Source organism: Sorex araneus, chromosome 2 (genome assembly GCF_027595985.1).
Source record: "Sorex araneus isolate mSorAra2 chromosome 2, mSorAra2.pri, whole genome shotgun sequence".
Classification (NCBI taxonomy): domain Eukaryota; kingdom Metazoa; phylum Chordata; class Mammalia; order Eulipotyphla; family Soricidae; genus Sorex; species Sorex araneus.
The window spans coordinates 312,582,910-312,604,585 of record NC_073303.1 but is presented as its reverse complement, the minus strand read 5'-3'; the positions used below and the strand labels follow the sequence as shown (position 1 = coordinate 312,604,585).

Sequence of the window (21,676 nt, the reverse complement as noted above, 5' to 3'; positions counted from 1 at the left end):
ATCTCATTGTTGTTTTGATTTGCATCTCCCTGATGACTAGCTTCCTCATCTCCATTTCTGTTTGTGGTTGTGCACCTGCAACCTTCAACCCCTACATTATATTAGTGAGAGCCCTGGAAACTATCAAGATGTGACTACTGAGAACTAATAATAAGAATTAAATTTGTGCCTTTGGATCCGGCTGCGGAGCGAGCATGATGGAAGAGCTCAAGGGAGCGCCCTTGGACTCCAGGCAGCCCACTGAACTAATTCCGGCATGGGACCAGAGACCCCACGGTGCGCTGAAACAGTGTGACCCGGGCATCCCCCAATTCTCTTAACCTGTCTCTCTCTCTCAACTCCTCCCTCCTGAGCACAGCGCAGGATCCGCGGTTTTCCTGAGCGCAAAATGGAGCCGGCGATCCAGCTGAAACAGGATGCTTTCGAGCGCTTGCGGGAGACCCCAGGGGGCGGGGGCGGCGACCCCCGCCCACAGCAGATAGATATTTAAACCCACCTCCCCCACGTGTGCTTCCCTTTGGATCCGGCTGCGGAGCGAGCATGATGGAAGAGCCCAAGGGAGCGCCCTTGGACTCCAGGCAGCCCACTGAACTAATTCCGGCATGGGACCAGAGACCCCACGGTGCGCTGAAACAGTGGGACCCGGGCATCCCCCAATTCTCTTAACCTGTCTCTCTCTCTCAACTCCTCCCTCCTGAGCACAGCGCAGGACTTCTCCATCTTATGAGCACCATAAAAGGGTAAAAGTTTGTAGTGATGTTATTTCAGGTTGTACTTTCCCTGGACTTTATACAGAAACCCAAAACCTAATGTCATCTTAGCATCAGCAATATGTAATGGTTCGCTTTTAATGGGTCGGACTTTTGTGGGAGATCCTAACAAGAATAGTAAGTCTGTTGCTGAAATATTGAAGGCAATCAAAACGGTAACCATCTCTCTAGACTAAACTAAGCTATATCCCCACGCCAGCTGAGAAGAAATTTTCTTCTTTCTCGGGAAGAAACGCGGCGTGTCGTCAAAGCAAACAGACCTGGTGGCGTGGGAATGGGATATAAGGGGAAAAATTATGAACATGGAACAGTGGGACGCTGGTGGAATCTCGAGCCGGAGCCGATACCAGCGCAAGACCTTCGGTTCCAGGAACTGCTTCCAGACACTCTACTAGTCTATCAACTAAGCCAGAGCCCCACGTCTGCTGATGATGGGAAATAACCATCCTTTTCGGTTTTTTTCCCTTTGTCAGACAGCGTGGCGATTACTAAACAGGTGTGAACTCGGTGGCGCGGGGCAAGGGGGAAAAAGAAAAGTTATGTAACAAACAGCGGGACTTAATATCTCTATATTCTTAGCAGTGGAGAACTATCAAATGCCTCCTTGGCAATAGGACTGCTTTTCTTTTTTGGGGGAAACCCCAACAACGGTAGTGAGTTGTGTGTTGAAACATGGAATGTAATCGAGATAAGGCATAAACGAAGTGAAACTTATCAAGTACAAGGGTGGGGACTGGGGAGGTGGGAGGGGGCGGCAGGTATACTGGGGGGGTTGGTGATGGAGGATGGGCACTGGTGAAGGGAAGGGTGTTTGAGAATTGTATAACCGACATAATCCTGAGAACTATGTAACCCTCCACATGGTGATTCAATAAAATTAAAAAAAAAAAAATTAAATTTGTAAGTATACTGTTTAAAAAAACAATTTAAGAACTTGATTACATACTTTGTCCACTGGTTTAGAACTATACATAAGTGACCATCAATAAAATTTCCAAACACAAATTTCCAGAGACAAGTTAATTAGCAATTCAATCTCAGAGGAAGATGATGGACAGATTTGAGTAGAAACGTAGGAGACATAACTTAATAAATCCATTGTACAATGTTACTTACTTTATCTTCAGAGAAGCTGAAAAGTTGGTTCTTTGCAGCAAAAAATTGAACAGCTATTACACTGGTTGTATGACCCCACATGACACCAACCGGCTTAGAAACAACATAGGGGTTCCAAAGGCAAACTTTATTGTTAATCCCAGCAGTTGCTGATGAGAATTAGGGGAAAAAGTGTTTTGTTTTTATTAATACATCATGATTTACAAAGTTGTTTACAATAGTGTTTCAGAGAATGTTTCTCACTTCTAATCCTGCATCCCTTGACCCATTCCTCCTTCCACCCATTCCTACTTCCTGACACCTTGATAGATACATTTTAAAGTTTAATATCTGTAGTTTGGTTCCTATGCCTTCAGTCATGTTGGATCTAGTTGCTTACCTATCTACAGATAACTAATGTCATGAGTAAAAACATTTTTGAAACACATTTTAAAGATCTGGAGTTTAGCAAATTCCTTCTGAGCATAATAAGAAAATTGTGTCAGTAGAGGCTGTATTATGAAAAGTGAATAAAAAGTTGAACATTTTCCAGTTCGTGTGTATGTGTGTGTGTGTGTGTGTGTGCGTGTGCACATGCACTACCAGTAAAAATAATATATTGCTTGGGATGATCATCTGATGCTGTTAAAAAGATGGTAGAATGGCAGATGTGGCACAAACCACCTTCTTCCCTAGATTATTTACATCCTCCACCAACTTTAATAAAAAGACTCATTAGGCATAAGCCTCTTTCTCATAGTTTTACCCCAGTGTTTTCATTCATATATGCTGCACACTTTAATGCATCATTATCAGACATTCTCAGGCAATAAATGTGAGCTGCTCAAGTTGATCTCTCTAGCAATAAATCAATAAGGTGGAGAGATTCTATGCATACAAATAGGCGTCCCAGACTATTTGTGAGGCCTTCATATTTATCAGGATTTATTTTACATACCAATTAAATTGAGCTGAGAGTGGCAATCAAAAGCATGAATGCCCTGGGCAATATTGAAGGATGTCATTTTAACATGATTTTTTGATTTCTCTCTCCAAGCCAACACCATGGTATTTGTACTGCTGGTTGTACTGGAAATAATAGCATCCAAAGATGCATTGTAGGTAACTGATGAGAAAGAGAGAGAGAGAACACTCTTTAGTTAATATTTCATACGATGTAAGCAAAACAAAATTGTTGAATGAGAAAGACAAAAAAATCACTCATCATACAGTGACATAATCCGACACTTTTTAATAAAAACCACATCCCACAAGGGAATTTACTGTAAGGGGGGCTTGAGCGATAGCACAGCAGGTAGGGCATTTGCCTTGCACGCGGCCGACCCGGGTTCGATTCCCAGCATCCCATATAGTCCCCCGAGCACCACCAGGAGTAACCCCCATGCATCACCAAAGCAAAAAGCAGGAAAAAAATTTAAAAAAAGAAAAAAAAGGAATTTACTGTAAGAATGTACAGCAAATTGTACTTTGACATTCTTAATCTAACCAAAGAATATTTTGATTTTTCTTAATTGGAACATATGGCAAGTAAACAGCATTAGTGACAATAATTACATGGATTCTAGATATGTAGGACTAGTAATTGTCAAATTCTTGGGATTTGCTTCCTGGGCCAAGCAGGCAAACAAGAATTAAGAAGCCATTTTCTGATCTCAAAACTTAATCTCATGTCAAACTGTGGATTATTTAAATTTTAGTTGATCTGCAATGTTTGAGATTAGGATAACCAGAACTCCATCTTTTTTCAACATTTTTTTCCATTTGTTTTGGTAAGCCACTCCTGGCAAGTTTCAGTGGTTATTCTTGACCCTGCTCTTAAGAACTACTCCTGATGGTGCTCTGGGGACCATATGGGACACCTGGGATAGAACCTGGATCAGTCACATGCAAGGCAAATACCCTACCTGCTCTATTATTACTCCAGTCAGGCCCCTGTCAAAATATTTTTTGTATTGAAGATGTGACATATAGGCTCAGTGGTCAGAGAATAAAAGAAATCAAGGGGTGAAGAAGAGAATGGGAAGTAATGGGTGAACAGGGGTCAGGACTTCAGTAATACTGGTGACATAAGTAAGTGGTAGAGCCATATGTTCAGAACACAGACTTGACAACATCTAAGCTGCAGCCATGGAAACTTTGTGAAGAGCCGGTCAAATTGACAGGAGAGGGATGGGGCAGGAATTGGGAGTGGGGAAGGAATATGGGAACTCTGGTGGACAGAAGCTGACACTGGATTGGTATTGAAATGTTATGTGCCTAAAATTCAATTCTCAATAAGTTTGTAAGTCATAGTTCTTGAATTGGATAAAAAATATAAAAAAAAGAAATTTTGTTTCATTTACATAGTAATTATAGTTCATTTATAGATTAAATATTAAAGCACTTAAGGAAAGTTAATATTCCAACACCAGTCCCTTCACTGAAGTTGGAAACATTATATGACTGAAACCATGTCATGAACAATTTTGTAACTGTGTATCTGTGATTCAATTTATAAAAAGAAAATAAGAGAAGAAAAGTTAAAAAGTTAAGATTCACAATATTTTCAGATTAAGACTTTAGAAGAATTGGGGGTATTTTAAATAGTTTGGGAGGTATTTTTAATTATATCTTTTTATTTTTATTAAGGCACTGAGATTTACAGTTATGCATAATTTAGTTTTGGCATACAATGTTTTTGTAGCAGTCCCACCACCAGTGCCAACTTTTTTCCACCTGTCCCCAACTTTCCTCCCATTCTCCACCTCCCCCCCAGCCTGCCTCCCACGAAACTCAGGTAAGAAGACTGTTCCTTTGTCCCTGATGGTCCAGTTCCACATACTGTAGAATGAAATCTAACTTAGTCACCTAGGAAAAGGATTCTAGGTTGGTAGGACCATTCCTTTCCCGTCAGACTCATGTTCCAAATGTCAGACTCGTGTCCTTATATTCTCTCTGAGGAAGTTGAGCTTTGCACTCAGACAAAAACATTTTATTTGACCTCAAGATCAAATTTCTGCTTTACATAAACTAGGATAATTTTTTAACAGTGTAAAGGGGGAAATAGCTCTTAGAAATACTTTTAGACTTTTAAAACTGTGTATTAAATTATTCAAGAGTAGGACTCACAGAAGACCATTCTCAGTGGATTACTACCAATCCTGTGCTGCTTGTGAAATTAATCACTGGCAACCCTATGTTGCAGACTAGTTTTCAAGGGTATTTGCATAGAAAATAGTTTTGGAATAGTGTCTCTTCTTGAAGTAAATAGTGGACAAACTTGCTACTTGGAATTATAAAAACAATGCCTTACATTGTAGTAAAACACAACCACGCATTTTGTCTATTATTAAAGATTCAAAATCCCTGTGCTTTATATTCCTTTCCTGAAGGTGACCTGCTGCTGTGCAGCTACTTTCCTTCTTTCGGCCTCCAATATTCATGAGTAAGGGGAACTGACCCAAGTATGCCAATATTCATGGCGCAGTTAATATTAGTGCCATTTGTATGGGGTCAGGGCAATAGTTACAGCTGGTATTGCACTTACTTGGCTTGCCCATCATTGATCCGGGTGAAATCCCCAGTACCACAAATGGTACACTGAGCCCTGCAGGAAGTGATCACTAACCACAGTCAGAAGTAAATCCTGAGCACCTCCAGGTCTGGCCAAAATGTAACAACAGCAATGATAATGATATCTTTTTTTCTGACCCAGGGGTCTTTAATCCTCTGTTATTTTAATATTTTAAAAGTTATTTCTCCAGGAGCAATAACTGGAGGTTATTCCTGGAGCAATAACTCCAGCTCAAATAATAGCACAGCAGGTAGGGTGTTTGTCTTGCATGCGGCCCACCAGGGTTCGAATCCCAGCATTCCATATGGTCCCCCGAGCACCTCCAGGAGTAATTCCTGAGTGCATGAGCCAGGAGTAACCCCTGTACATTGCAGGTGTGACCCAAAAACAAACAAAAAAAAGTTATTTCTCCAAACGAAGATCACAGTATGTTACCATATTGTTACTGGTAACAGTAACCTAATAATTAGAGAGCTAATTTAAATAGTTTTGCTTTTGAGTAAAAGGAACTTAATTTTACTCATATTGTATAGATAAATACATATGTAATAGATGAATTTATGCACTCTAAATAATTTCTAAAAGGAAGGAAATTCTGGGAGACAAAAGTTAAGTAATTGCATTTTTTTTCCCTTTAGCCAAGCTTTTTTCAACCATAGCCCCTTCCCAACCTTGTTTTCTTCCCACCCTCAAGGCTGGCTCCCTAGCTGTGTGTCATAGTACACCTCCTCCTAATTAAGAAGATTTTCAACTCTGGCCTCCTTAGAATATCCTGGCAAGCCTGGATGGTCCATTTCATATCTATCTCATAACATAGATGGCTTCATATTACAATTTAAAACTAAGTTAATGAGATTGAGCCTATTAGTAGGTCATCTATAATATCTTCTTTCAAAATATGACATCCTATCTTCAAAGATGTATCTACTATCTGCTCAATGCACATAGATTAATAAAATAAGGAAAAGACACAGCCTAATAACTTCAAGCTTAAGAAGAAAAGAAGTAGTTGAGTCCTTTGATAGTCGCTGGTAACAATTAATTTTAGGCACAATAGTTTCTTCTCATCTGCTGGATCACTGCTGCAACATTATAAAGTATAGTGACAAGATGCTTATCAAGAAGCAATTTTACTGAGATTTCCCTTTTTTTCAAAGAAAATGCCATGTTATTTTAACTTAACTGAGTGAAACAAAGTTATGAGATCTATAGTAAACAATATAACACTTTAATTATATCTCCATATCCTTTTAAATTCCATAATATAGTATAGTATAATAAAATTATACTATATAATTTTATTATAGTATAATAAAATAATATAGTATAATAAAACTAAGAAATTTCTATATAGAAAAATATTTTTAGTTGTTCCCACATTGTAACCAAGACTCATCTTTGGGATATAAAGAAAGGCATAAATTAGTGCATTCTTTTCTGGTATTCAAAGTATTTGAATTCAAAGATTTGAGTCTGCAGGTTACCAAATAACATTTACAGGCCTGAAAATGTCTGTATTTACTGCAACATATTAGAAGTTGAACTCTTCAAATTTACTTCTAAACTAAGATATAATTTGCCTCCCATTAAAGCATAGAATTATTGAGAATGTCAGAGTGAAAGGCAAGTCAAAGTATTTTCTTAAAATTAAAATGATCTGAGACATAAAAAATGCTTTTCTCACTTTTGAATAGAGAAAAGATGATAGGTTACAATATAACATCAAGTTAGGAAATGGTGTGAGGTGATAAGATTAATGATTTTTTAAATATTATTGGTGAGTCTAGAGATTGGTTTTAACAATTTTTTTAAATTACATACAGATGACATTTGGGAGAAAAAAACCAACTTTATCATGTCTGTCCATTAAGATGATTATTTTCTACTCTTTCACTCTGCCACTTAGTTATAAAAAGGGCATTAAGAGAACCTGCAATGATCCTTGGTCTCATGGGTGCTGTCAAATGTAAAGACAATTAGTTAATATGAAGAGTGATTTGAAAAATGAAAAGTGATACCTAAAAACTAAGTAAGTAATGCTATTAAGTGCACTTAGAGTAAGATAGAGCAAGCCCACTCCATATCATTTGCCAAGAGAGAAAAAGTGTAGAAGGATAGAAATTGGGCCATTTCTATAATCAGAAATAGATTTTTGATTATTTTTCAGTCTCTTACTTTTTAAGTCATGTGACTTGGGTAAACACTCTACCTTGAAATTACTATGATGCTCTCTTATTTTTGATGCCTTTGTTATTTTGAAACTGGAGTCCCATTCTATAAGATCATCACAAGTTTTTTATGTTGTTTCATTTCAGAAAGGAAAGGTAAGAAAGAATATCTGTTCCACTTTTAAAATCAAATTGCTTATAACTCAGCATAGTAAGACATATGAAAAATAATACAACCAACGGAATGCCTTCAAACTGTGACTAGCTCCATGTTTAATGGGTTTTATATTTCCACTATGGATTAGGATGTGCTGCAGGAAGAATTCTCTTTCTCCACTCCTCCATCACCAGCTCTGAGATGAGTCAACTGCTTTAAATACAGTGAGGAAACTGGCAGAAAATGCAGGATGTTCTGGCTAGCTCAGCTACACATCATCTTTTTAGTCTAGAGCACTGATTTACATGCAGAAACAGGAACAACTCTCAGGCTAAGTCTGACTTCCTTTTCCAGGCATGGTGTTTCAATCAATTTTGAAGTCTCCCTAAGAAAACCAGCCTGGTGTCCGGATTCTAAATTTTCTGGAACTCCATTAATTAGCGCAGCAATTACTGTTTTTTTTTTTTTTATCAGTTCAAGCTGTTTTGTACCTTCTCTTAACCATGGTCAAACAAAGGGCACCTGGACCTGGAGAAAAAGGGCTGGGGAGAGTGGGGATGTCTTTCAATATAACAATAAAATAAAACAGTATTTATTTTTTAGTGTTGGCAATTAACTGCTTTTTTATTACTTGGCCACACTTTGAGCAGATGGTTTCCAAAGTTTCATATCATCTATATGAAACAAAGAAAAGAAAAATCCTCTGAGATTTAAAATGTTGATGTCTCATCTCACTGCTTTTGCCCCAGATCTCCGTACTTCCTACACAGGCTGTTCAGAATGCAATTATTTTTCCATTAAAATATGACATAGAACCACTCAGACAAGATGAAAACATTTCTTCCTTCAACATCCTAAGTAAGTATTCTGAACATTATCTGAAAGCAATAAGCTAATACTCTTATGTCTGACACTTTTTCCCTTGACATTCCAGTTTTATAGAAAATTTCCCCTTAGCTACAGTGAAAATTTTTACCATATTTGTTTGTGTATTTCTTTTTTCCCTTTACTGTATATACCCTCCTCACACTGAGAAGGAAGTCAGCAAGAAATAATCCTTAAAATTCCTTAAAGATTTAAATATATGTTGCTAGGGTAATAAAAAGTGTATCAAAGAAAAACAGTCCATGGCAGTTTGTCCTAACAAAGTCCTAAGGATCTTGGCACATGATCACTCTGAGCACACTGTGCTATTTGATTCTCGCATGTCTTCCTCCTTCCCCACACATCAGCATTTCTGCATTTCTCTCTATGTCTTTTGAAATAATGGTATTACAAACAAAAAGCTTATTTACATTTCTAACCTCTATTTCTAAGTCTGTTAACAAATACTCAATACCTAGCTGAGTGAAGTTGGTTCCTCTTACAAAGGCTCACTCATTTGTTGAATATAAAGAAACAAAAGAGAGAATAACTAGTATTGAATGATGGCCTTAGATTACAAAACTAAGATTGTAAGTAGTGGGGTAAGGGGAGGAAGAAACAGATTGGAGTGACATGAGGAAGGACAGTGGTAGAAGGTCTTTGGGGGTCTCTGATGGGAGCAGTGCTAGAGCTTTGCAAATTAAAACCATAAACTGAACACTGTTGTACCCATGTTGCTCAATCATAATTAAAAATAAAATAAATGATTTTTTAAACTTGAAATGAGATGCCATCTTAAACACATACTTAATCTATATATTTCCCTTTACATTCCATATTTGAATTATCCCTTTAACTGCATTTGCCTTGACATCCTTTTGTATAGTATCACTTTTATTTGTAAATATATTTTATTACCCCAACCACTTTCTTTTAACACACAAAAAATTCTTTTTAAGTATTCAAAAATGTTTAGTGAGATTTCCTATCCTTTTCTCCTTTTTTTTTTAATCTTTGAAAAAAATTGTTTTTCAATCGCATTTACTCAATGCTTAGTTTGTTCAATATGCTATAACTGAATCCAAAGATTGGATGGTGTTGGATACTAACCCTAAATATTTTAGTGTTCATCAGCGAATTGCCCCTTTTCCTCTCCCCAGAGATGCTTACAGTGCTTTTATGAGCAGCACTTAGTGCAAGCCATTATGACCTAAGAGGCAGGACCTCCATGAGGGAAGGAAAAGTTAAATCAGTCTCAGGACTTAGTCTGGGATTTACGGTAAAAGCCTTACTTGCTTTCAGGGCCCAGAGAACTAGGCTTGGGAATCTATATTTCCTACTGTGTTTATCCAAATAACTGCAAGTATTAATAAGAAGTAAACTTAATTGTTTAATATGTAAAATTAAAGGGAAGTTGTTTAATATGTACAAATAAAGGGAAAGAGAAAAGCAATATAGATGTCCCTGGAAGACAGATTATCTCCTTGAGTTAATCACCCCAAGAGAATTTCCAACATCAAAATGCTTTACCCCTGTAAATGATCTCCACAGATGTTCTATAAGTATGCTCATATCTCTGCACTAAATAAGCCATTTTGCCATCTATCCGTGAGCCCCCGTCTCTTTGTTTCTCTGTTGGGCAGGCTTGGGAAGGTGACTCCCGGCACCGAACAAGACATGCACCCACTCTTGAACTCACAGAATGGGTTATCAAACGTTTACTTCTCATAATTCTGGATGCCTGGAAGTCCAAAATCAATGCGCTGATAAATTCCTTGTCTTGGAAGAGCATGCATCCTATGTTGGGGCCTGCTTCCAACTTTAGGGCCTATTTCCCACTGTGTCTTCTCCATGGGCAAGAAGTTAGAGGCTCCTGGGTTCTCTTTCATAGAAGAAATAATCCCTTTCTTTCATGAAGGCTATGATCTCCAAGAACTAATCAGTATCTATTACCATCCCTCACACCCCATTTCCTAAGATCATCATATTGAGTGAGGGGTTAGAATTTTAACAGATGTTCTATCTGCAACATTCTGCCCCTGTCCCCATATCTGTTTTTTTTTCTTTTTGTGTCACACCGGCAATGCACAGGGATTACTCCTGGCTTTGCACTCAGGAATTGCTTCTGGCGGTGTTCAGGGGACCACATGGGATGCCAGGGATCAAATCCCTGTCAGTCGTATGCAAGGCAAACACCTACCCACTCTACTATCACTCTACACTATAATTCTCAATGAGGCAAATTTCTCTTTAAGCTGTGACATCATTCCAAAAGGAAGAAAGAAGAATGAAGGAAGTACTTAAAAGTTATCAAGTAAATACTAAAACCTGAGAGGAAATTATTCATTAAATATTAGGCTCAAGATAAATTCTCATTAGTTTGATGCTTAGCTTTCTACACCTGCTCAATTAATGCTGTAACAACCATAGCTAACTGGGGTACTGTCACTTATGGCAGTGATCCCACCCATGCCACATTCTTGGACGTTCCCATACTCATGTTATGGTTCTATTGTATGCACCACGAACAACAACTTTGAAGACACTAGATTGGAGAACACTGGTTCTCATGAGCCAGAGAGGTAAGCCTCACCCTTTGAAGCTAGTCTACATATCTAAAAGGGTGCAGAAACTTGAAGGCATAGAAATGGAACTTAAGTGATATACTATATATATATATACAATATTGATATATATTACATTTAATATGTATATAACAGCAGCCTCAGGGGAAAAGAAGAGGTGAGAGGCCAGAAAACTTTGAAAACTATAATAATTAAAAATTCCAAATTTAAGGTAAACTATAGATTCACATATGCAAGATTACCAAATCATGTCAAGCAGACTAACACACATGGATCACTTAAAAACTGGGGGCTGGAGTGATGGAGTGATAGCACAGCAGGTAGGGCGTTTGCCTTGCACGCAGCCAACCCGGGTTCGAATCCCAGCATCCCATATGGTCCCCTGAGCACCGCCAGGAGTAATTCCTGAATGCAGAGCCAGGAGTAACCCCTGTGCATTGCTGGGTGTGACCCAAACAAAAAGCAAAAAAAAAAAAAAAACAAAAAACAAAAAAAAAAACTAAGGTATATCAGAATCGTATTTGCTTAAAAGCAGTGAGAATGAGCAAACCCTATAAAATCCTGTTTGCTATAGTGCCACTAAAGATAGTAAAAGGCATGACTCATGCAAGAATATTGTTTTAATTTTCAATTTCTATAATAAATGCCAGCATTTGTGCCACTTGGCTAATGTTTGGCGTTATGAGAACGATATCATCAGCGAAGCGGAGGTGGTGTAGTTGCCGACTATCTATCTTCACTGACATTCTTTCCCATTCCAGTTGTCACATGACGTTCTCGAGGGTGGCACTGAAGAGTTTTGGTGAAATGGTATCGCCCTGCCGAACCCCTCTCTTTACATAAATGATCACTTCCTTTGTAGAATGGTGAGATCCTGGTGGTGAAGCCACAATACAGCTTGCGGAGGATCTTGATGTACTGAGTTTGAGCACCCTGTTTGGCTAGGGCTTCGATGACCGCTTCAGTCTCAGTAGAATTGAAGGCCTTCTTTAAGTTGATGAACGTTAGACAGAGTGGCATCTTGAACTCCCTCGAAACCTCAATGAGTTTGGTCACTGTGTGGATATGGTCAATCGTGCTGAATCCTTTTCAGAACCTGGCTTGCTCGCATGGTTGTCCTTCATCTAGTGTTCTTCCAATTCTATTCAGGATGACACAAGTGAACAACTTATAGAAGACAGACAACAGGCAGATTGGGCTATAGTTGCCAATGTCGTGGATGTCTCCCTTCTTGTACAACAGAACAGCTGACTTCGACCGCGAGTGTGGAAAGGTCGGACTGCAGCTGAACCTCAACAAGACAATGCTCATGAAAAACGAACTAGTCCCTGATGCTCCATTTGCTCTCAATGGAATGAACATTTCTGAATGCAGCAGCTATGAGTACCTGGATCGAGAACTCAACATGAGGAACGACTTGGCACCAGATCTGTGCAGGAGGAAGAAAGCAGCGTGGAAAGCCTTCAAGAGCGTCGAAGAAGTTGTTAAGAGGACAAAGGACCTCTGACTTCAGGCACATCATTTTTATTCCACCATTCTTCCTGCACTAACGTATGCCTCAGAGACTTGGGCCCTACGAAAACAGGATGAGAACGCTATTTGGGTATCCCAAAGAGGAATCAAAAGAGCTACATTAAGAATATAACGTCTCACTCAAGTGAGAGAAGGAATCTAGAGTTCCAACCTCCATCGACAGTAAAGAATCAGGGACGCTGTCTCGTTTGCCAAGACATCAAAAATCAGATGGGCCGGACATGTAATGCGATTCAGAGATGACCACTGGACTAGAGCTGTTACTGACTGGATTCCACGGGATGTCAAAGACCACGTGGCTGCCCACCAACAAGATGATCAGACTTCTTCGTCAAAACCCTGAATGAACGGTTTGAGGCACTTCCTGTCCCTGAAGCAAGCAGATACCATTGGGCTACACTAGCACATGACAGGGACAAATGGAGATGTTACTGGCGCCTGCTCAAGCAAATCGAAGACCAATGGGAAAACAAGTGATACAATTGATAATAAATGCAATTTGCATATAAGGTCTCCAAATTTTCTTATAGGTTGGGAGGGTTATGGCAGGCAGGACTAAACTCTTGAAATGACACAGAAATTAATAGGTTTGGTTCACAGATTTTGCAAATTTTTAAGGAGCCAGGTGCAGTGCAAAACTTGAGAACCATGCAAATAGTTTATGAAAGAATCATTTTGCATTGAGAAGATAAAGAGGCAAAACAAGAAGACTGAAAATATAAGAAAAGTTTCAAAAACAAACTGTAACCATAACTTCTATGGTTACAGGAGATGAAGTATTTCAGAATAAAAAGTCCAAAAGAAAGTGAACATTGAGAAGGTCATCTGGGAAGAATCTGAGCATACTAATGGGGCATCTATGATATGAAAAAGAATATTTTCCACTTGGGAGCTTTTATTTCTTTGCAAGATGTTTCAAAATGTTTCAAAATGGCTCAACATTCCACCGTTTTCAGACCTCAAGAACTGAAGACACTTTTTTTTTATAAAGGTTGCTTATTTCTCTCCATGCTTAATTTTCATTTTCTCCTCAAAGTCATACCTTGTTGCAGTTCTCTTCTTGCCGTCCAACTATGCTGAATAGAACAATCAAATGAACCATCCCAAATGCTATCTCTCCCACATTACTGTAAGCTTATCTGAGAACTTCAGTGTGTCGCTGTTTTATGTTCTATCAAATATGAACTTAAACTATCTACAAAGATCTTCTAACATCTCTTCCTGTGAGACTTATTATCATATTATTATCAACACTATTATTTTGTTTGGGGTGATGGCCAACTGTGTTCAAGGCTTACTCTTGGCTCTACTCTCAAAGTTCATTATTGGTGGGTTTTGGGGAGATATTTGTGGTGCCTTGTGAGATTTGTTGTTACTGCTCTTGGCATGTCAAATATGCCATGGGTAGCTTTCCAGGCTCTGTTCTGCAGACAGGATACTCTCAGTAGCTTGCCAGGCCCACTCGAGCAAATCTATGAGCAACGGGATGACAGTGATACAGTGATACAGTGATTTGTGGTGCCAGAGATCAGACCTGTTTGACCACATTCCTGATAAGTGCCTTACAAGCTTTACTGTCTATTATATCTCTTTATACTATTCTTTTAAAAATCTATTTTAGGCTCTATGGTTTAAGTTACATAGACTCTGATTTTTTTTTACTTCCCTTGAGAGTTCATGAGTACAATTCACCTGAATTAATTGTATGAGGCATGAATTTTAGAAGGACATAAAAGGAATAAATAATTTCTAATAATATGCAGGGAATAGAGAATCAGTTATTCTTCTCTTCTAGACTTGAAAACTTCTGTGTGAAACATTGTTGTCAAAGAATGTGAGTGTGGAAATGACCATTTTCTCTCATTACCATTCAAATTCATTGGTATGGGTGAATTTAGGTCATACCTTGCCGGACCCAATCTCCATGATGAAGTTTGTGTTCCAATGTATAGCAGCATGTATGGTATCCAGAGAGTAGCTCTGTCCAGTTAATAGTCAAAGTGACTTCTTCATCTTCACAGGCACTAGCAGGACGTTCAAAGAGGGAAATCAAGGCTGTAGTGAAAACAACTGCCTGAACCTTGAAAGAGACATTGAAAGGAAAACAGGCATAAGAAACGTAGTCACAGCAAAAAATTTTTGCACCCTTAATATTAATAAGAAATAGATGCTATAGTAGTATATATTTCTTTATATAGAGGATTCTGGCAGTTATATTAATAAGAGAACAATGACAGGTTTTGCAAAGCAATTACCAAAAGCAATTTATTACTTGCTACTATTATGTATTTGTCATTAAAATACAATAAGAATGAAAAACTTTAACAATTACAAAAGGAAAATTTTCAAATTAGACTACTTAATAGTTCACAGGAATATTCTATTGTCATTCATTAAGTATTAATTTCTCATAGGTCAGGTGGAATTTGATAGGAAGAAAGAAATCTATCTAATGCCCAAATATCAGTGCTACCAACTCTTAATATATCTACCATTTTGTTACTAGGTATGAAAGAGATTCCCAAGAGGCTGTTGCTGAGAAGTTTGAAATCTTAGACATTAAAATTAAAAAATTATTTGAAAAAGTTATGAGATAATGTTAGGCACAAAATTTTAGATGTTTACTAGCATTGAATTTTAATTAATTATGGATACTGTGATGCAAAAGGTTGTCATTTTTTCACTTTATAAAGAAGATAAGACTATACATAGGGGAAAAGAAATGAATTTGTATATAAAATCAATGAATAGTTTTTATAAGCAAGAAGAGGAATTTCAACATGATTTATATTTTCCATGTTTAACATGTATAACTTTATACTGTTTGATGTTCAATTATAAGATCAAATATGCTGCATTCTATTTTTATTTAAAATAACAGTTTGAGGTGTAGGGACAATGGTACAGAGAGTAGGGTGCTTGCCTTGCATGTGGCTAACTCGGGTTCAGTCTTGGCATCCCATATTGTCCCCATATGGTCCCCTAATTTCACCAACAGGTAAAATTCCTGTGCACAGAGCCAGGAGTAAGTCCTGAGCATTGCTGAGTACCCCACAATTCTCCTCCCCCCAACAAATGACAATTTGATGTTTAAATCCATAGTGTTCAATTTTATCATTCCCTCACTTACCTTTCCTGTTATGTCTCCAAAAGAAAGAATTGATTTATTGGCATCAAGAGGGTCATACCAATAATCCATGCAAATTGGTGTTCCTTTCAGGCCTTGAAGTTTATATTGACAAGATAATTCTTTAGACAACAGATCATAGAAACAAATCTCTTTACTTGTAAAAGCCACTGCTATCTGTAGTAGTAAAGTAATAAGTCAGAAAGCACTCTGATGAGACCAATATACAAAGCATACATGTAAACCCTAGCTAAATCAAACATTGCTCCCTGAGAATCTCTGCAGTGCTACAGAATTAAAGATGGTGGATCAAATTTGCTTTATTTATTTAATTAATTATCACAAGTCAAACTTCTTGATTTTAAAACTTAAATGCAAGGCTACAGTAATTAAAACTGCATAGTGTTGTCTCAAAGACAAATATATACTCTAATGGTATAGAAGAAAGAGTCTAGAAATTAACCACACATATATTGTCAAATATGGTTGCAGACACTAAAAACAATTACTGAAGCAAAACACCAACCACAGACAACATGTAAGTTTATTTATTTTAAAATGTATTTATTTACTTTTTATTTATTTATTTTGTATATTTGGGTTGTACCTGGCAATGCTCCTGGCTACTGCACTCAGGAATTACTGAAGGTTACTCCTGGCTCTGCACTCAGGAATTACCCCTGGCAGTGCTTGGGAACCATATGAGATGCCAGGAATTGAACCTGTGTCAGCCACGTGCAAGGCAAACGTCCTACTGCTGGACTATCACTCTAGCCACAATAAATTTGCTTTATTTCAACTTTGGTCTCTAATATAGATAGAAGAAAACTATCTCATGAAGGACATTTGGATATAATTTCTTCCTCTCCCCACTTCACACTCCCACAAACTTATTCTAATACATAATTGACCAGATGACTAATTGCATAAAAGAAACGAAGACATAGAAAGCTGTAATAACCTGCCAGTCTCACTAGAAACCTTAAAAATCATGTTTTACAAAGCAAGCAGCTTTCACAATGATTATAAGCTCTGCAGGCAGTCTTCTGAGTCAGATAAAAACCTAAAAACTATTTTTAAAAGGGCAAACAAATGCACTCATACAAGTGGAAAAATTTCAGTTAGACTAACCCAAGGGGAGAGAGAAGAGAAGACATGCATTACCAAAATCAGAGGACTGGAGAGATAGCACAGTGGGTAGGGCGTTTGCCTTGCATGCAGCTAACCCTGGTTGAATTCCTCCGCCTCTCTTGAAGAGCTGAACAAGCTACCGAGAGTATCCAGCCCGCAAGGCAGAGCTTGGCAATCTACTTGTGGTGTATTCGATATGCCAAAAACAGTAACACAAGTCTCACAATGGAGATGTTACTGGTGCCTGCTTGCGCAAATCAATGAACAATGGACTACAGTGCTACCATGCTACCAAAATCAGAAATTTAAATATTTTGAAGGATTATAAGAGGGACTGGCTTGATAGTACAGTGAGTAGGGGGCTTCTCTTGCATGCAGTATACCTGATTTTATTCTTGAAACTACAAAGCCCCAACAGGAGCAGAGGCAAGAGTAAGCCCTGAGCACAGCCAAGTGTAATCCCAAAACAAAATAAATACTGTAATTAAATATAAAAGAATCATAAAAAATCATAAATAATTATTTACCAACAAATTATATAATTTAAATTAATTCTTAGAAACACAATATTACAAAAGTAAATAAAAGAAGTAGAAAATATCAGCAGATATGGAGGTGAGATTTGACTTAATAATTTTTTTAATCCCTCAAAGAAATTTCAAGACCCATATGGCTTCACAAAAATTATTAAAAAATAAATATCAGCCAGGCTGGAGCGATAGCACAGCAGTAAGGCACTCGCCTTTCACACAGTCGACCCGTGTTTGATTCTTCCGTCCCTCTAGGAGAGCCCTGCAAGCTACTGAGAGTATCGCGCCTGCAGAGCAGAGCCTGACAAGCTACCCGTGGCGTATTCCATATGCCAAAAAGAGTAACAATAAGTCTCACAATGAGAGATATTACTGGTGCCCGCTCTAACAAATCGATGAGCAACGGGATGACAGTGACAGTGACAGTGAAATATCAGCCAAATATTTAAATGATGAACACTGATCCTATTCACAAAAAGTAGAAGAGAGAAATTTCTCAAGTTCTCTGATAAGGCCAGTATTATTCTTACATCAAGATCACTGGGATCAAGTTCTGTGTCTCAGGCCTGTGAAATACATGCACTATCTCTTTGAATTACTTCCCTACCCCTAGAAGAGTACTTTGCATTTTATCTGAGGGTAAGTATAGACTTTAAATGATCAGGTGAAATTTGGAGGTGATTAAGAGTGGTTCTCTTTTTTTACTTTATTTATGATTTGGTTGTTATTTTTTTCTTTTGTTGAAGAAGCTTCCGAGTCATACTCAAAAAGTCCAGAGGCCCTTCTTAGTAATTTTCAGCCAACCATCCAAGTGGCTCAACACTAAGACTCAAATATTTCATGTTGGAGCCTTGCAGTGCCAGGAATTACCCAAGTCATATCTAGCAATGTTCAAGGACCATGTTGTACCAGGAAACAAATCAGAGTTGGTCAAATGCAAGGCTTATGTCTAAAGCCCTGTACTGTCTCTGGCATCTGGATATTGGTTCTTAACCTTATATTATTCTTGTGCACTTAAATACTTTATAGTAAAATTTTCTATCCTCAATATAATATACTAATAAAGTTGATCCTTTAAGCAGAGTCTTTCACAAGCATATTCCTTTCAATATACTTTATTGCTCAGAAATTTAGCTGTATAAAGATGTTTGGACTGACGAGGTCTTACCTATAAGATTTTGTGAACTAAGGAATGCATGGTCAAAATCAAATAAGTTTTTCCCCATATTTGCATTACTATGTGCCGTTAGCCTCTCAGTTATGCATAGTACTGTAGCACTGTCGCACTGTTGTCCCATTGCTCATCGATTTGTTCGAGTGGATACCAGTAACGTCTCCATTGTGAGACTTGTTGTTACTGTTTTCGGCATACCGAAGACACCACAGGTAGCTTGCCAGACTCTGCCTTTCGGGTGGGATACTCTCAGTAGCTTGCCAGGCTCTCCAAGAGGGATGGAGGAATCAAACCCAGAACCCAGGTCGGGTGCAAGGTAAATGCCCTACCCACTATGCTATCACTCCAGTCCTCAGTTATGCATATAGGTCAGTAATCCTGTTGTAAACTACAGCGTTAATAAAAGTCTTTATTTGCTAAATAATATAACATGACCATATTTGGACACAAGTCTTCTTTGTTAGGTAATATAATATGACTGTACTTGGACACAGACCAAAATCTGAAACATTATTAGTAATGTCATTTATAAGCATCGAAGAGAATAGCTTGAGAAATCAAGTAGATCACTTGGCAACTTGATTATCCAAGCTTGCAACAACTCCAGATCATATGAGAGATACAGAAGAGTAACACAACATCTGTCATTATACTTGATATTTATCAGGAGTCGTATTCAACCAGTTTGCCCTTTTACAAGCAGTAAATGTATTCATTAAGCCTTCATACCTTATTGACATTTTCCAAAGAAATAAGACTGGTCACCCACAAGTGATTAAGTTTTGTGACATCTGAGGTGATGGAACGTGTTTCTTGCAACATTAAATTATCTCCCCAGATTCCTAACAGGCCCTCCTTACTGATGGTCAGATAACGGCTTGAACTTTTTAGGAAAATTACTTTTTGGATTGTGTCTTTATGTTTCACTGGGAGGAACTCAATATCTTTCCATCGAGGAGCAATTGCTGTCTTTGTTTGTTCATCGTTCTCAAGTGTTAGCAGCATAAATGAAGTCAGTTTGTCCCAACTAATAAAGCCATCTTGGATCACATCCACTCTATCAAAGAGCTCTCCATATTCTTCCTTTGTGCCCCAATCAATAATCTCAGTCATCTTCTGTACAAACTGTTCTCGGGACATAGAAATACTGTTCCCGTGTTCTGGAAGCTAAGAAAGAAAACAAAAATAATATGAAGGTGAAAGTATCATAAGAACCAGAGGAGTTCTTATGATATTTTTGAAAGTATCATAAGAACCTTTTTCTACAAAAGGAGAATCTAATCTATAATTCTTACAAAACCCAAGAAAAAAATCCTCCACCTTATAACAGTATTGTATTTAACTAATTTGGGTTGGGGAGAGGGGTGGGAAGTAACCAGCAGGGCTAGGGGCCGATATTATCAGTTACAAATGTCCTTATAACTGGAAGTAAAAATCAGCAATTTGATGTGACCCTAGGTCAGAGTGATGAGGAGTTAGAAGCAGCCAGGGCCCCTATTTTTCCTGAGTCTCCAAACAAAAGACAATCCTAGCAATATATTATTTCTTAATTTGAAAAATACATTTGTGAGAGTTTTAGTTTTTTTATCATCTAAGTAAGCTTTACACTCTCCCTTTATTCTTTTTCAAGTGAAGAAGAACTTTTTTCTCTACTCTTAGTTAAGAATTTTTATAATTAATGGATGTTAAAATTTTGTCGAATTTTTCTGTATCTATTGAATATATCAGTTGAACTTATAATCAATCCGTTTTTTGCTACTTATATTATAAACTCTCCTTATAGGTGGTGAGATTAAGACTCAGTAATAAAGTTGTTTGCTTGTAGTTTCTATAATGGCTGGTGGAAACTGGACTAAACTTAAAACATGCTCCTCCCAGATCTTTTGTCTGTTGTGACTCTTGTCCTAAAATGGTAGAATAAAGTTGGTTTTCTCATTATGACTCAGTGAATAAGACAGCTTTTGAATGTTAAACTGTATTATTTATTTGAAGTACAGTTGACTTTCACTTTTCACTAGTCAACATATGCCATACATAATTCCATACATAATTGGAATTATGTGCACATTCCTTGCTATTTACCCAAATAATCTGAATAATTAACTCTTTATAAGAGATTGTGCAGGGATATTTATAGCATCTCTCTGTTCATATTTTCTGATACTTAGAAGCAAATGTGATATCCATCAGAAGGTAAATGTATAACCTTTACATTTAGATAATAAGTTGTTCATTGCTAAATTAAATGTCACAAAAAGACGTAGAAGAACTCAAATGCATATATGGAATCAATATGAAAACATATTTTCTGATTCCAACTGTGTAACATCCTGGAAAAAAGCAAAACAATAAAGCACAAAGACCAAAAGTTCCCAAGAACTAAGGGAAATAAAAAGAAATAACTGTACACAGCATAGAAAACATTTAGAGCAGTGAAACTATTACATGTGAAACCATCAGGATGAATAAAGTTCATTATACATTTGTTCAACCCCTAAAACATACAAGAGTGTGCCCCATGTAAACCATGGGGTTTGGGCAATTATTATGTGAAAATGTGAAGTCATCAATTGTAACAAATGTTCTCTATTGTTGATATTAATAATAGGCATGTGTAGAATCAGGGACTACATAGATAATTTCTATGCTTGGCCCTTAAATTTTTCCAGAACCTAAAGCTTCTTTAAAAAGTAATGAATTGCTTGGCAGCTGGCCTCACATGCTAGGTGAAGAAGCAGCTCTGATAGAGAAGGGATCACCAAGCAAAGGGTGCTAGGTGGACCCACTAGGGATGGGAGATACGGGCTGAAAATAGATTATATACTGAATATGATGCCTATTGAATACCTTTGTAGCAAATCAGAATACCCAAAAAGAGAGAGAGAGAGAGCAAAAGGGAATGCCCTGCCACAGAGGCGGGGTGGGGTAAAGGGGGTAGGGTGGGGTGGTGGGAGGAATGTTGGGACCA

General features: G+C 37.7%; 1 protein-coding gene across 1 annotated transcript in view; it reads right to left on the bottom strand.

Moving 5' to 3' along the window:
• WDR49 (WD repeat domain 49) overlaps positions 1-21,676 on the bottom strand; it is a gene marked incomplete at its 3' end in the record, with an annotated part of 203,853 nt that overhangs the window by 152,859 nt on the left and 29,318 nt on the right. The window contains exons 3-7 of the mRNA XM_055128340.1: positions 19,438-19,875; positions 15,877-16,050; positions 14,652-14,826; positions 2,824-2,991; positions 1,887-2,035 (exon numbers count right to left, since the gene is read on the bottom strand). Coding sequence (XP_054984315.1) covers positions 1,887-2,035; positions 2,824-2,991; positions 14,652-14,826; positions 15,877-16,050; positions 19,438-19,875 — 1,104 coding nt within the window. The remainder of the gene's footprint in view (positions 1-1,886; positions 2,036-2,823; positions 2,992-14,651; positions 14,827-15,876; positions 16,051-19,437; positions 19,876-21,676) is intronic.